Raw genomic sequence first — 16,832 nt, forward strand, 5'->3', positions numbered from 1 at the left:
GGGAGCGGAGTTTACCTGTGAGGGAGCGGAGTGGAGTTTACCTGTGAGGGAGCGGAGTGGAGTTTACCTGTGAGGGAGCGGAGTTTACCTGTGAGGCAGCGGAGTGGAGTTTACCTGTGAGGGAGCGGAGTGGAGTTTACCTGTGAGGGAGCGGAGTTTACCTGTGAGGGAGCGGAGTGGAGTTTACCTGTGAGGGAGCGGAGTGGGGTTTACCTGTGAGGCAGCGGAGTTTACCTGTGAGGGAGTTGAGTGGAGTTTACCTGTGAGGGAGCGGAGTTTACCTGTGAGGGAGCGGAGTGGAGTTTACCTGTGAGGGAGCGGAGTTTACCTGTGAGGGAGCGGAGTGGGGTTTACCTGTGAGGCAGCGGAGTTTACCTGTGAGGGAGCGGAGTGGAGTTTACCTGTGAGGGAGCGGAGTGGAGTTTACCTGTGAGGGAGCGGAGTTTACCTGTGAGGGAGCGGAGTTTACCTGTGAGGGAGCGGAGTGGGGTTTACCTTTGAGGGAGCGGAGTTTACCTGTGAGGGAGCGGAGTGGAGTTTACCTGTGAGGGAGCGGAGTGGAGTTTACCTGTGAGGGAGCGGAGTTTACCTGTGAGGGAGCGGAGTGGAGTTTACCTGTGAGGGAGTGGGGTTTACCTGTGAGGGAGCGGAGTGGAGTTTACCTGTGAGGGAGCGGAGTGGAGTTTACCTGTGAGGCAGCGGAGTTTACCTGTGAGGCAGCGGAGTTTACCTGTGAGGGAGCGGAGTGGAGTTTACCTGTGAGGGAGCGGAGTGGAGTTTACCTGTGAGGGAGCGGAGTGGAGTTTACCTGTGAGGCAGCGGGGTTTACCTGTGAGGGAGCGGAGTTTACCTGTGAGGGAGCGGAGTTTACCTGTGAGGGAGCGGAGTTTACCTGTGAGGGAGCGGAGTGGAGTTTACCTTTGAGGGAGCGGAGTGGAGTTTACCTTTGAGGGAGCGGAGTGGAGTTTACCTGTGAGGGAGCGGAGTGGGGTTTACCTGTGAGGGAGCGGAGTGGAGTTTACCTGTGAGGCAGCGGAGTTTACCTGTGAGGGAGCGGAGTTTACCTGTGAGGGAGCGGAGTTTACCTGTAAGGGAGCGGAGTTTACCTGTGAGGGAGCGGAGTTTACCTGTGAGGGAGCGGAGTTTACCTGTGAGGGAGCGGAGTGGGGTTTACCTGTGAGGGAGCGGAGTTTACCTGTGAGGGAGCGGAGTTTACCTGTGAGGGAGCGGAGTGGAGTTTACCTGTGAGGGAGCGGAGTGGAGTTTACCTGTGAGGGAGCGGAGTTTACCTGTGAGGGAGCGGAGTTTACCTGTGAGGGAGCGGAGTTTACCTGTGAGGGAGCGGAGTGGGGTTTACCTTTGAGGGAGCGGAGTTTACCTGTGAGGGAGCGGAGTGGGGTTTACCTGTGAGGGAGCGGAGTTTACCTGTGAGGGAGCGGAGTTTACCTGTGAGGGAGCGGAGTTTACCTGTGAGGGAGCGGAGTGGAGTTTACCTGTGAGGGAGCGGAGTTTACCTGTGAGGGAGCGGAGTTTACCTGTGAGGGAGCGGAGTTTACCTGTGAGGGAGCGGAGTTTACCTGTGAGGGAGCGGAGTTTACCTGTGAGGGAGCGGAGTGGGGTTTACCTTTGAGGGAGCGGAGTTTACCTGTGAGGGAGCGGAGTGGGGTTTACCTTTGAGGGAGCGGAGTGGGGTTTACCTGTGAGGCAGCGGAGTGGAGTTTACCTTTGAGGGAGCGGAGTGGAGTTTACCTTTGAGGGAGCGGAGTGGGGTTTACCTGTGAGGCAGCGGAGTTTACCTGTGAGGGAGCGGAGTTTACCTGTGAGGCAGCGGAGTGGGGTTTACCTTTGAGGCAGCGGAGTTTACCTGTGAGGGAGCGGAGTGGGGTTTACCTGTGAGGGAGCGGAGTGGGGTTTACCTGTGAGGCAGCGGAGTTTACCTGTGAGGGAGCGGAGTTTACCTGTGAGGGAGCGGAGTTTACCTGTGAGGGAGCGGAGTGGAGTTTACCTGTGAGGGAGCGGAGTGGGGTTTACCTGTGAGGCAGCGGAGTTTACCTGTGAGGGAGCGGAGTGGAGTTTACCTGTGAGGGAGCGGAGTGGAGTTTACCTGTGAGGGAGCGGAGTTTACCTGTGAGGGAGCGGAGTTTACCTGTGAGGGAGCGGAGTGGGGTTTACCTTTGAGGGAGCGGAGTTTACCTGTGAGGCAGCGGAGTGGGGTTTACCTGTGAGGCAGCGGAGTGGGGTTTACCTTTGAGGGAGCGGAGTGGGGTTTACCTGTGAGGCAGCGGAGTGGAGTTTACCTTTGAGGGAGCGGAGTGGAGTTTACCTTTGAGGGAGCGGAGTGGGGTTTACCTGTGAGGCAGCGGAGTTTACCTGTGAGGGAGCGGAGTTTACCTGTGAGGCAGCGGAGTGGGGTTTACCTTTGAGGCAGCGGAGTTTACCTGTGAGGGAGCGGAGTGGGGTTTACCTGTGAGGGAGCGGAGTGGGGTTTACCTGTGAGGCAGCGGAGTTTACCTGTGAGGGAGCGGAGTTTACCTGTGAGGGAGCGGAGTGGAGTTTACCTGTGAGGGAGCGGAGTGGGGTTTACCTGTGAGGCAGCGGAGTTTACCTGTGAGGCAGCGGAGTTTACCTGTGAGGCAGCGGAGTTTACCTGTGAGGGAGCGGAGTTTACCTGTGAGGGAGCGGAGTGGGGTTTACCTGTGAGGCAGCGGAGTTTACCTGTGAGGCAGCGGAGTTTACCTGTGAGGCAGCGGAGTTTACCTGTGAGGGAGCGGAGTTTACCTGTGAGGGAGCGGAGTGGGGTTTACCTTTGAGGGAGCGGAGTTTACCTGTGAGGGAGCGGAGTTTACCTGTGAGGCAGCGGAGTGGGGTTTACCTTTGAGGGAGCCGGTTCTCACCCAGACGCTCGGCGGCACTGGAATTTAAAAGCAATGACATCAGGACAAGGGAGAGAGCTGATTGGTAGGTAGTTGGCAAGTTTTTTTTTAACAAAGGTAATTGTCTCAGCATTTTTCTAAAGAGAAACTAAATAATTTTCTACTTAGCTTAAATTTAAGGAAAACATCTTTCAATTAAAAAGAAACAAAATGTATGACAAGGGAGCTCAGTCCCGTGTGTTGTACCGCCTGCAGCATTTGGGAATTCTTAGCTACTCCTTGCTGTCTGGATGTCCACAAGTGCAGGAAATGCCACTGGCTTGACCAGCTTGAGCAACGGGTTTCAGAGCTTGAGCATCAGCTGAAGACACATCCGCGATGCTGAGGGTTACATGGACAGCATGTTTTTAGATGTGGTCACTCTGCAACTTAAAGAAGTGCAGTCAGAGGGGGAATGGGTGACCACCAGTCAGAAGAAGGGAGGCAGGCAGGTAGTCACGAAATTCCCAGGATGCTTCTCACTCAAGAACCATTTTTCTGTGTTGGAAAAAGGTGAGGGTGAAGGTTCATCTGAAGAGTGCAGCACGAGCCAAGTTCATGGCACTGTGGATAGCTCAGCTGCTCAAGGGTGCAGGAGTTAGAGTGCAAGAGCAATAATGGTAGGAGACTCAATAGTGAGGGGTGCAGACAGGCACTTCTGTGGCTGTAGATGTGACTCTAGGGTGGTGTGTTGCTTCCCTAGTGCCAGGGCCAAGGATGTCACAGAGCAGCTGCAGGGCATTCTGAAGGAGGAGGGTGAACAGTCAGAGGTAGTGGCTCACATTGATACCAATGATATAGGTAGAAAGAGGGAAGAGGTCCTGCAACAAGAATATAGGGAGCTAGGAAGCAGATTAAAAAGCAGGACCTCAAAAGTTGTAATCTCTGGATTACTCCCTGTGCCATGTGCCAGTGAGTATAGGATCAGGAGGATATGGAGGAGGAATGTGTGGCTGAAGACACGGTGCAGGAGGGAGGGCTTTAGCTTCCTGGATCACTGGGTCTGTTTCTGGCGAAAGCGGGGCCTGTACAAATTGGACGGGTTATACATGGAATCCCGTTTCCAAGGACACTGCTCTGCAAAAGAACTCATTGATATATCTAGTATTCCTGTTGCTTGCTGCCTATTCGCTCTGGGCTGCTCCTGACCTTGCCACACCTACCCTGTCAGAAATAAATGCCACCATTGCTGTTCACGCCATGTGTTACCGGGGCTGGTTGCTGATATTTCATTCAGAGTTGGTTTCTATGCTGCCTAATGGGTGTGGGCCAGAATGTCAGCTCCAGGATCGATATCCTGTACCTGAGCTGACACAAACTCCCTGTGCTGGAGGCTGTAGCTTCTCCTTGTATTTCACATTAGGAAGGGGCTAATCTGCTGCTGGCACAAACTTGGCAATAACAGCTTGCTAGTTGTGTCTAATACCACTAACACTTTTTTCCTGATTCTCTGTACTTAGCCTAAGTTGTTAATGAGAAACTGTTCAACCATTTTCACCAGATTCTACTTGTCACCAATGTTTTAACTTTCTTAACACGCTGCATAGAACAGAAGTACTCCGACAACCACTTCCTCACCCCACTGCAAAAACTTCATTTGTATAGAAATCATTCTCTGATCTGCAGCATCCACAGTATTTGGCTTTGAATTTTTATCTGATCTTTAGCCTCTGCAAACAGAATCACAGAATGAGGCCACTCAGCCATCATGCCTGTGCTGGCTCTTTGATAGAGTTATTCAATTAGACCCACTCCCCTGCTCTTTCCCCACAGACCTGTCATTCTTTTGTCTTTTCAAGTATTTGTCCAATTCCCTTTTCAAATAGTCATTTGGTAATACAGAACCTGAATGTTGCTGCAAAAAGAGACATGTTGAAGCTTTTTGTCTTGCACTCATCAGGACACCACAAGAATACCAATATAAGGGAAAAGCAACAATTTATACTTTATGTGAGAGAGTGCCAATTGGTTGCCATGGAGAATGCACCAGTGATAGTGACTGACAGTTAACTGCCAAATACTGTTTGAAATTTAAACCAGGCAGGTTGACCTGACTGGTCAAGGCATTGACCTGAGGAATGAGTCAGTGAATGGCTGTCACTTATTTTGTTTAGCTGAAACAGGAGCAATGTGTGTCCATGTTCCTTCTGTCTGCAAAAAAACAGGGCCCCATGTACATGCAAATACTTCACCCTGCGAGCCCTATCTTGTCTATGACCAGTTCAGCACAACACGAATTGGTCAAATGGGTGGGTGAATTGTCACAACCTGAGCGAGTTTTCCAGATGCTCAGTGAAGGATTCCTTCACATTTACAAAGGCTGTACAGGACTTGCATATCATTGGAACGCTGTGTCCATGTGCTCATCTGACATTGCTAGCCTGGTCACCAATGTTCCAATTAAAGAGGCCAGAGATATTGAACTGCAGCAATATATCATGGTGCTCTAGGCCCACCACCATTGCATGAATCAGTATTCATTGAGCTTATGAACTCAGCAACTTATATTGAGTTCAGTTCTAATGACACCACGTTTGCCCAGAGAAATGGTGTTGCCATGGGATTTCCTCCAGGCCCAGCTCTCACAATAACCTTCTCATTGACACCCAGTTTGGGTTCTGCCAGGGCCACTCAGCTCCTGACCTCATTACAGCCTTGGTTCAAACATGGACAAAAGAGCTGAACTCCTGAGGTGAGGTGAGAGTGACTGCCCTTGACATCAAGGCAGCATTTGACCGAGTGTGGCATCAAGGAGCCCTAGCAACACTGGAGTCAATGGGAATCAGGGGGAAAGCTCTCCATTGGTTGTAGTCATACCCAGCACAAAGGAAAATGGTTGTGATTGTTGGAGGTCAATCACCTCAGCTCCAGGACATCACTGCAGGAGTTCAAACAATGCTTGGCATTTAACTGTCAGACATCATCACTTGTGCATTCTCAATGGCAATGCCTCTACCAATCAGAGTCCACTGCCAACCAATCAGCACTCTCTTCACATACAGTATAAATTGTTGGTTTCCCCTTATATTGGTATTATTGTGAAGTGTCCACTTTGAAAGTTATTATTGAATCTGCTTCTACTGCCCTTTCAGGCAGCGCGTTCCAGATCACAACAACTCACTGTGTAAATATAAATCTTCTCACCTCTCGAGAGAATTGAGCAGAAACTAGCGTGCACTCGGACAGCAGGAGAACGACACATAGGGGCTCATTCTTCAGCCAAGACGGTCAACATAGCAGACTTAAAGAAGCTGAAAATGATGGTTTCTTTCAGCTCCTCCATCAATCTTTCAAACAAATCAGAGTGCAGTGGCAAACGATAGGGGAGAGAGAGGCTTCATGCCAGTCTCAGATCATTACATGTGTTCCATCAAAGTCAAGCCTCTGAAATCCATGATGTCACCGCTAGTTGCCTGAAGCCCATTTGGTTTTCCTGTCTGTATGTTTGCCTACCTTTGTGTCTCCCTTTCTCTTACTGAGCTGTTTAAGTGGATGACACTTAGAAATCAATACAAAATGTTAAAATATTGTGTGAAACTGCTGTCGAGCATTCCCACTATAAATTTCTGCGCCACCTTTGCCACATTCTAAGTGCTCCCTCCTGCTGGTAAGGAGCAGTGAGAGGGTGTAATTTTACAATGTGATAAAAGCTAAACACTGCAGATGCTGGAAATCTGAAATTAAAACAGAAAATGCTGGAAAAAGTCAGCAGGCCCTGGCACTTTCTGTGGGGAGAGAAACAGAGTTAATGTTTCGAGTCCAATATGACTCTGCATTGGAACGAGCCATATCGTCTCCTCCTGCTCCCATCTCTTGTGTTCACATGTTGTCACTTCCCTCTCAGGCCAGAATTGCTCTCAAAGTCTTGGACACTATTCCACAAGCAACCTGCCAAATGTTAACATTTCTCTACTGGCAGGGATTCAACATACAAAATTTGTTCATTTCATTAACAGAAATCACAGAATGTTCCAGCATTCAGGCCATCGTGATCGCGCTTGCCCATGCCAGCTCTTTGACAGAGCTATCCAATTAATCCCACTCCCCTGGCCTTTCCCTATATCCCTGCGATTGTTTCCCTTTACAGGTATTTATCCACTTGCCTGGGTGGGTGCAGCTCCAACAAAACTCAAGAAGCTCGACACCATCCAGGACAAAGCAGCCTGCTCGATTGGCACCCCATCTACCACCTCCAACATTCACTCCCTCCACCACCGACGCACAGTAGCAGCAGTGTGTGTACCATCTACAAGATGCACTGCAGGAACTCACCAAGGCTCCTTCAACAGCACCTTCCAAACCCACGACCACTCCCACCTAGAAGGACAAGGGCAGCAGATAGATGGGAATGCCACCACCAGTTGGAAGTTCCCCTCCAAGTCACTCACCATCCTGACTTGGAAATATATCGCCGTTCCTTCACTGTCGCTGGGTCAAAATCCTGGAACTCCCTCCCTAACAGCACTGTGGGTGTACCTACACTACATGGACTGCAGCGGTTCAAGAAGGCAGCTCACCACCACCTTCTCAAGGGCAATTAGGGATGGGCAATAAATGCTGGCCCAGCCAGCGAAGCCCACTTCCCAGTAAAGAATAAAACATCTCCAATTCCTTTTTGAACGTTATTATTGAATCTGCTTCCACTGCCCTTTTGGGCAGCACGTTCCAGATCATAAGCACAAGATAGCACACAAACTTTATCTTCTTACCCTGCAATGATACTGAACAGTGAGTTGGAAGTTCTGTACATTGGTGACTGGATGAAAACATGCCTGAGTTTGACCTTGCTGTTTGTGTGCAATGGTGTGCAATGAATGATATATAACTGGCCGCTGATTGGCCAGCTTTCATTGTGCACCGTGTACAGACTCATGGTCCATCTCGCCTCTCTGAACATATTTTCATTTCTTTCAGTGTGTGAAAAGGTTGATTCTGCTTAGCCAAGTCCACCTTGGATTGCTGCTAACATAACTGTGATTGCATTTTCCCCTCACGATGCAGTACCTTCCGCAAGAAATACTGGAATATGACTATGATTATAGTGATGGAGACTTTATAGAGTTTGACTATCAACCCACTGAGGAAAAATCAACACTGGAAGAGACAGACTTGCCAACTGAGGTAACAAAGAGACCAGATTCCAATCTTCAACATGGTCTGTTATCTTTGTCCACCCAGTCTTCAACTGTGACTCAGCCTATCTATTTTCCTGTCATCCTCATCAAACATCATTCTCTCTTTCTGCATAGCAACTCCTTTCTGCCCTTAGTTTCCTCAATCTCTCCTGCCCACACTTTCCTGCAATCCCTGCCCCTTCCCTTTCCCTCCCTCCAAGCCTTTCCTTCACTCCCTCCCTCCCTTTCCATCACTCCCTCCCTCCCTTTCCTGCAATCCCTCCCTCCACTTCCTTCACTCCCTCCCTCCAAGCCTTTCCTTCAATCCCTCCCTCCCTTTCCTTCAATCCCTCCCTCCCTTTCCTTCACTCCCTCCCTCCCTTTCCTTCACTCCCTCCCTCCCTTTCCTGCAATCCCTCCCTCCCCTTCCTTCAATCCCTCCCTCCAAGCCTTTCCTTCAATCCTTCCCTGCCTTCCCTTCACTCCCTTCCTTTCCCTCAATCCTTCCCTTCCTCCACAAATTGTTTTTTTTTACAGCTGGAAGTCAGGAACCTTCCGAGTGTGCCATCGCCTTCAATTCACATTTCTTTCCCTCTGTTTTCCTGTCATCATTATTTATGCTATTTTCCATTCCATCTCTCACCACATTTTTCAGAAAAAGAAATCCATTTCATTCATCAAACTGAAGAAGGATGTTGGACAAACTAAAACTAAGAACATAGAGACAAAGATTACTTCCAAAAAAATCTTTACACCTGAGAAGAGGAAGCAGGACTTGTCCACTCACCAAACAACAAAACTCAAGGTTGGGCCAAAGGTAGCAAAAATGATCAAGATCTTCCAAGGAGTGAAGACTGGAAGATCTCTGATGATATACCTGAATGACCCTCAAAACCCCCCCTTCCCCCCACCCCACAAACCTCTACTCCACCCCCCAATCACTTCTAATCATCCCTGGATAGATATGCCAAATTCAGACTTGATTTAAACTGTGTCATGAACTAAATACTGCTTTGTTTCATCTCAATTTAAATTCAGGTTGCGAACAATGTGTTACCTGAAGAGACTGGGGAGGAATATTACTTTGAAACCTATGAAGAAACAACGACCAGCTCAACAGTCAGAGAGAAGGCTAATGAGGTAAAAAAAAACAACCAGAAAGGAAAATGGGTTTCCAAGAATCTTGTCTCAGTTTGTCCTGTCATTTGCCTGTATCATGTGCAACTTTACCAGTTGAAATGAGCCTTGGTGTTCTTTGTGCGTTCTGAGAGATTGGTGAACAGGCTTGTGAGAGTTTCAAAAGAGAAAGCCTCTGATGTAAAGTTAACCTCAGCTGCATTCCATGGTTATCGTAAGAGGTAAGTGGGCCATCTTGGTAAAGTAAGAGGATAAAGCACAGAGTCCTGTCCTTATCTCATGCTGATAGGGGTATTGGTGAGTTACTCCTTGTCAGTCTCTGAAATGGTCAAGCACACCTGCACTGGATTGTTTTGGACCTGTTGCAAGAGTTGAATCCAGCATTTTCATTTCAGTTGCCAATAACATCATGACTTTTAAGCAGATTTTGTTTTTTTTATTTTTGACAACCAGCTGTTAGTGTTGGATTTGGTGAGTAACAAATTGCTCAATTTGTTTGATGTAAATCCACTCACTGTGCTTTAAATCTGCTGATTCTATTTAACATAACAATAAATGTGAATCAAAGCAAGAGGCAATGTTCAATTAGGGTGGAATTTTTAACATTTATTTGACTTTATTTGATTCAGTGCACCTCACATAGGGTTCTGTTGCACTCTGTACTGTTTGGGTGGAGGTTTTGATAATCACTCTTAGTGCATTATGATCAGTAAGTGGCCAAGCTCCGGGAATGCATTCCATCATTCAGTTTGACCATAGCTGATCTGTGTTCAACTCTATCTACCCAATGCGAGTTTTAATACCTTTACCTTACAAGAATCCATCAGCTGTACCTTGAAAGCTCTAAATAAACTCCAGAATCCAGAGTTTTCTGGAGGATTGAGTTCCAGATTTCCACTGCTCTTTGTGTGAAGAAGTGCTTCCTGATATCACCCCTGAATGGTCCAGCTTTAACCTTAAGGTTCTATATCCCCTTACTCTGGACTCCCCCCACCAGCAGCAGCGAGGGAACATGAAGTCACTTCACCCTGACACTAATTGGAGTGTGAATATGCCCTTAAGCTTGACTATCATCTCAACATTGGCCTCAGTCTAGACTTGTGCTGAGTTGCCTCTTGTTTCCCAGATTTGAGCCCATGGATAGTTTACATCAAGCTGCTTGGTTTAGGTTTCTCTGTAGTTTGACTCGGGCACTGTTTTTAGAATTACATTGAATGTACAGCCCAGAAACAGGCCATTCAGTCCAACCCATCCATGCTGGTGCTTATGTTTTACAGGAGCCTCCTCCCACTCCCTCTTTATCTCACCCTATCAGCACACTCTTCAACAGATTGGGATTAGAACTGATTTATGAAAATCTCTGCATTTAAGTAGCTGCTTGTTTTTTCTCCCAATAATGTTTCCAACCTTTTTGAAAACCTTAAGTTTTTTTTTAATTAATTCATGGGATGTGAGCTTTGCTGGCTAGGCCAGAATTTATTGCCCATCCCAAATTGCTCTCATTCATAGTGCATTTTTAAGAGTCAGCCACATTGCTGTGGGTCTGGAGTCACATGTAGGCCAGACCAGGTAAGGACAGCAGATTTCCTTCCCTAAAGAGCATTAGTGAACCAGATGGGTTTTTACAACAATCGACAATGGTTTCATGGTCATCATTAGACATTTAATCCCAGATTTTTATTTTAAATTACAAACTCCGTTATTGGACAAGATGGCAGAAAGTGTTTGAGAGAGTTCACCAAGCTGCATTTAGCAGTTTTTAAAACATTGAGCTTTTGAATATCAATATGAATATCATGGTAACCAAAACCATTGAAAACTGAAATGAATCAAAGCAAGATAAAGTGAAAAATTCTGACCCTGCCATTGCCTCTATGCTCAGAGTTGCTTGCAAATATTACCAAGAGATAAATATGTCAGAGGAAATGTGTTCTCTGCATTTCCTCATTCATTTTAAACCCTCAATAGCTGTTGTAGGTGATAATGAATAGTTGCTCTTCTACTTTATACAGGTCAAACCTTTGGATTTAGCCTCACTATTTTATATAAACGCTAAACCCACTTCCTGATGCAGGTAAATATTGCAGTTTGTAGTCAGTCTGTCCTATAAAGTGCAACGATTGTCCCAGTTCACTCAACAACAATAGGAGAGTGACACTATCTCTTGGGCTACTTTGCAATGCGGCATATTGTCAAATTAAGCTGAAGCTTTTGCTAACAAAATGCTTGTATCATTTCTCATTTCCCAAACACTGTGAACTTCACTTGGACAAAATAAGACAAATATTGAAGAAGACTATAAAGAGGAATATCTGACTGGCGAGGATTATTATCTTGAAAAGAAACAGACAGAAGAAGAGAAACAGGATCTCGATGAGTATGACCTCACCGAGTATGATTTCAAAGAGTACGACCCCAGTGAATATGACCTGAAGGAATATGATGGCAAAGAACATGACCTCAAAGAGCATGACCTCAAAGAGCATGACCTCAATGGGCATGACCTCAATGAGCATGACCTCAATGAGCATGACCTCAATAGACATAACGCCAAAGCTTCTTCCAGCACTGGAACTGGTACTAATGACCATGACTTCAGAGCGTATGATGTTGAAGAATATGACCACAACCGTTATGAAGATGAATATTATTATGGAGTCCCAGAATACGAGGATAAAGATCCAATAAGCACATCTACTAGGGAGGAGTTTGGTCCTGGGGTACCAGCTGAGACAAGTGTAAGTTCACAGAGATTCCTTTTGCAAGCTTTCAATTCCAATTTTTTTTTTTGGTTTTTAAAATAATTAACTTGGCTTTCAGAAGAGAAAAGCGCTGGTGGCTCATTGTTTCCTGATCTTCTCCAGCTCCTGGTCACAGTCACACCCCCAGACCTGGGCATCGCCTGAGAGCTCAGTGGAAGGGTGACTTTAATTGGTCAGATTTCAATACAGTAGTTTCAATAATTAAGTGGAATTAGCAGAGAGATGAGAGATTGAGTTCCCATCTGAATGCTGTGTGTCATAGATTCTGCCTCATGTATAAGATAAGGTGTCACATAAGATGTTAATTCACAAGGTTAGAGCTCCTTAAATGCAATGTAATAGCAAGAATTCAGGAACATTTAGTGGACAAAAAACCGAGAGAAGCAATAAATCGACAATTTTCAAGTTGGTACTGGTGATATCTTGTTGCAAAGGGGTTGGAATACAAGTGTAAGGAAGTCTTACTGCAATTATAGAGCAGATCTGGTAATGAAGAGCAGGTAATACTATACCTGCTATAGAGCAGGTAATGAATGGGGATAGGTGGAAGCAGTATCAGTGAGAGATCATAATTCAGTTAAATTTAGCATAGTTATGGAAAAGGACAAAGATAGAATAAAAGTTTTGAATTGGGAAATGGCCAATTTTGAACTGAGATGTGACTTGTAAAAAGTGGACTGGAGACAGCTACTTGCAGGTAAATCAGTCTAGGAGCAGTGGAAGACAGTCAAAGAGGAAATAGAGAGGACTCAGAACTAACAAAGGGTGGGACTCCCAAATCTAGATCTCCTTGGACGTCAAACAGCACAGAGTAGAATAAGACAATGAAGGAAATATATATTTGAACATATGAATTAGGAGCAGGAGTAGGCCACTTGGCCCCTTGAGCCTGCTCCACCATTCAATAAGATCAGGGCTGATTTAATTGTAACTTCAACCACACATTCCTGCCTGCCCCCGATAATGAAAAATCTATCTACTTTTCACAGAATCACAGTGCAGAAGAGGCTCTTTGGCCCATCAAGTCTGCACCAGCACGTGAGAAACACCTGACCTACCTACCTAATCCCATTTGCCAGCACTTGGCCCATAGCCTTGAATGTTATGATGTTCCAAGTGCTCGGGTACTTTTTAAAGGATGTGAGGCAACCCGCCTCCACCACCCTCCCAAGCAGCGCATTCCAGACCGTCACCACCCTCTGGGTAAAAAGGTTTTTCCTCACATCCCCCCTAAACCTCCTGCCCCTCACCTTGAACTTATGTCACCTCCTGACTGACCCTTCAACTAAGGGAAACAGCTGCTCCCTATCCACCCTGTCCATGCCCCTCATAATCCTGTACACCTCGATCAGGTCACCCCTTAGTCTTCTCTGCTCCAACGAAAACAACCCAAGTCTATCCAGCCTCTCTTCATAACTTAAATGTTTCATCCCAGGCAACATCCTGGTGAATCTCCTCTGCATCCCCTCCAGTGCAATCACATCCTTCCTATAATGTGGCGACCAGAACTGCACACAGTACTCCAGCTGTGGCCTCACCAAGGTTCTATACAACTTAAAAATATTCAATGACCCTGCCCCCTCTGCTCTCTGGAGAAGGGAGTTCTAAAGACTCACAACCCTCCTCATCTCCAATCTTATATCAGATTCCGAAAGTTCAATACTGTAGAAAACCTAGAGGAGGATGGAACATGCAAGTGTGAAATTATAAACCTCATAGTCTTGGGCTAAGAGGCCAAACGTTTTGGATTGAATTGAAAAGACATTTTATTATTCATTGTCTTGTTGTGTCACAGACTCCTGTTGGTTGTGTGGCTCATGGCCTAGAATTTTCTGGGAAACAAAAATTGAGCTCAATGGCACTCTGGCATTCACTGTAACGAAAGTGCAAATAACCTAGCAACTTCTTGTATGTGAGATTAGCGCAGTGAATTATGAATCACCTTAAGATTTGGAGGATTTATCCCATTCTACCATTAACCTCACAAAACAGGATCTTGTCCTCAAAATTCTCTGAGTTTTGAGAAATTTCAGAATTTATTAACAAGAACCTGTTAATGAGGAGATTTATGTTCCTGACACTTGATCTCTCCTTATTTGTGTACATTAATGCAAACATACACACTAGGAGCAGGAGTAGGCCATTCAACCCCTCGAGCCTGCTCTGCCATTTGATGAGATCATGGTTGACCTGATTGTGGCCTCAACTCCACTTTCCTCTCTACCCTCGATAACCATTGACTCCCTTGTCAATCAAGAACCTATCAAACCCAGCCTTAAAAATAGTCAATGACCCTTCTTCCACTACTGCCTGGGGAAGAGAATTCCACAGACAAATAACTCATTGAAAGAAAACAATTCCCCTCATCTCCATCTTAAATGCGAGACCCCATATTTTTAAACTGTGTCCCCTAGTTCTAGCCTCTCCCACATGGGGAAAGATCCTTTCAGCATCTACTCTGTCAAGTCCCATCAGGATCTTATATGTTGCAATAAGATCATCTCTCATTCTTCTAAACTCTATTGGATACAGACCCAGCCTGTCTAAACTTTCCTTGTAATCTAACCATTTCCACCCCCCCCACCCCACCCCCATCCAAAGTATCAGCTGAGTGAGCCTTCTCTGAACTGGAAGAAATAAAAGGTTCTGCAATAATCATGGGTGACTTTAATCCATGTGTAGGTTGTGCAAATCAGATTGGCAAAGGCAGCAGGAGAATGAGTTCATCGAATACATTCGAATAGTCATTTGGTCAGACAGAGTTTGAGTATTACTGAAAAAAGAGACATGTCGAAGCTTTTCATCTTGCACTCATCAGGATACTTTGCAAGAATACCAATATAAAGGGAACACAACAATTTATACCGTATGTGAAGATAGTGCCGATTGGTAGCCAAGTGGATTACTGGAGGCATTGCCATAGAGGATGCACCGGTGATGGTGACTGTTGGTTATCTGCCAAGCATTGTTTGAAATTTAAACTGAAATGTGGATGATACATTTGCTCTATTTAAATCCGCAGCTGCATGTAACAATTTCCTTACATGCCTTAATGGGCTCCATCTTGTGCTCAAATTACCTTTGAAATGAAGCAGTCAACTGAACTCCCCTTCCGTGACGTACTAGTTGAGAAATCTGCCAGGGGTTTCTCTACCACGGCCCACCACAAGCTGATCTTCACTGGTCAATATAAACATTCGGATTCTTACAGTTCCACACCATTGGTCTTATTGGAAGCCCTGTAAATAGGGCCCAAGCCATTTGCTCACCATGCAAGTTTGATGCTGAAATAGGCACATCAAAGGCTTCATGCAGGGTAATGGCTACCCTGATCAGATCACTTTACACTGTAATCACACAGATTCATGAACGGGCCTAGGGCCCTGAAATGTGCCCAGTCTATCTCAGGTTACCCTGGAAGGGGCAAGGTATCTCAAAAACTTGAGCAACAAGTGAAGCTAGCTGCTTCACGCTGCTACTATGCAGTAGCAACATGAGTGGTATTCACCACTAACTGGATGCTGTCATCAAGACAAAAAGACTTTCTGCCTACCACACAAATGAGTGATGTGGTGTATGAATTTCAGTGCCAGTGTGATGCTGGGTATGTAGGGCGTACATCCCAAAGACTGGTGGATCGGATCAAACAGCCGCTGTTCACAACAGGCAAGGCACAGACTGTACCCAACCAGCCCAGGCTTCGCAAAACTCAAAACACAGTGTCCAATGTTAGATGTGATTCTGTGATTGGACAGCATTTGCTAAATCATCCTCAATGTGCTAAGAATTACACTGACAACCAATTTAAGATTGTCAGTCGGGCGCTCAGTGTGGCGCATCTGTGTGTATTGGAAGCTACATATATTAATACACAGGACCCTGTTCTTGCAGACAGAAAGAACATGTACACACATTGTGCCTGTTTCAGCTAAACAAAATAAGTGACAGCCATTTGCTGGCTCATTCCTCAGGGCAATGCCTTGACCAATCAGGGTCAAGCTGCCTGATTTAAATTTCAACAATGCTTGGCACTCTACTGTTAGCCAGCATCACTGGCGTATTCTCCATGGCAACGCCTCTACTAATCAGAGTCCACTTGGCAGCCAATCAGTACTCTCTGCTCATAAAGTATAAATTGTTGTTTTCCCCTGATATTGGTATTCTTGTGAAGTGTCCTGATGAGTTCACGATGAAAAGTTTTGATGCCTCTTTTTTTCAGCAATACTCAAGATTTTGGGACAATTCCTTAGAGCAGTACATTCTAAAGCCAACCAGGAAGCAGGCTATTCTAGACCTGGTAATGAGCAATGAGACAGGGTTAATCAGTAACCTCACTGTAAAGGAGCCTCTAGGTGACAGCGATCATAACATGATAGAATTTCATGTTCAGTTTGAAGGGGAGAAGTGTGGGTCTGAAACTAATGTTTTAAAGCTGAATGAAGGTACATAAGGGTAAGAAAGCAGATCGAGCTAAAGTGATTTGGGAAACTAGGTTAAAAGATAGGACAGTAGAGATGCAATGGCAGACTTTTAAGGAGATACTTAATAAACCTGAGCAAAGATTTATCCCAGTGAGAAGGAAAGACACTTTCAGCAGGATGCATCATCCATGTTTGAATAAGGAAGTTAGGATTGTATCAAACTGAAAGAAACACTATACAAATCTGCAAAGATTAGTGATCAATTAGCCTAATATCAGTTAGGTTACCAACAATGTAAAGGACACAGAGGGCACAAAATTCTTGAATTCCATTCAAGAAAAAATTTTCAGCCAGTGTGTAACAAGCCCAATGAGAGGGGTCACAATTCTAGATTTAGTCTTAGGAAACAAAGCTGGGCAAGTGAATGAAGTAGCAGTGGGGAGACATTTTGGAAATAGTGACCATAATACAGTTAAATTTAGCATC

General features: G+C 45.8%; 1 protein-coding gene across 1 annotated transcript in view; it reads left to right on the top strand.

The window, feature by feature from the left end:
- Positions 1-16,832, top strand: part of col11a1a (collagen, type XI, alpha 1a) — a 682,771-nt gene that overhangs the window by 128,173 nt on the left and 537,766 nt on the right. The window contains exons 6-8 of the mRNA XM_041208311.1: positions 7,914-8,033; positions 9,065-9,166; positions 11,443-11,901. Of these exons, the coding sequence (XP_041064245.1) occupies positions 7,914-8,033; positions 9,065-9,166; positions 11,443-11,901 (681 nt within the window). The remainder of the gene's footprint in view (positions 1-7,913; positions 8,034-9,064; positions 9,167-11,442; positions 11,902-16,832) is intronic.

Source organism: Carcharodon carcharias, chromosome 16, assembly GCF_017639515.1.
Source record: "Carcharodon carcharias isolate sCarCar2 chromosome 16, sCarCar2.pri, whole genome shotgun sequence".
In the NCBI taxonomy this organism is placed as follows: domain Eukaryota; kingdom Metazoa; phylum Chordata; class Chondrichthyes; order Lamniformes; family Lamnidae; genus Carcharodon; species Carcharodon carcharias.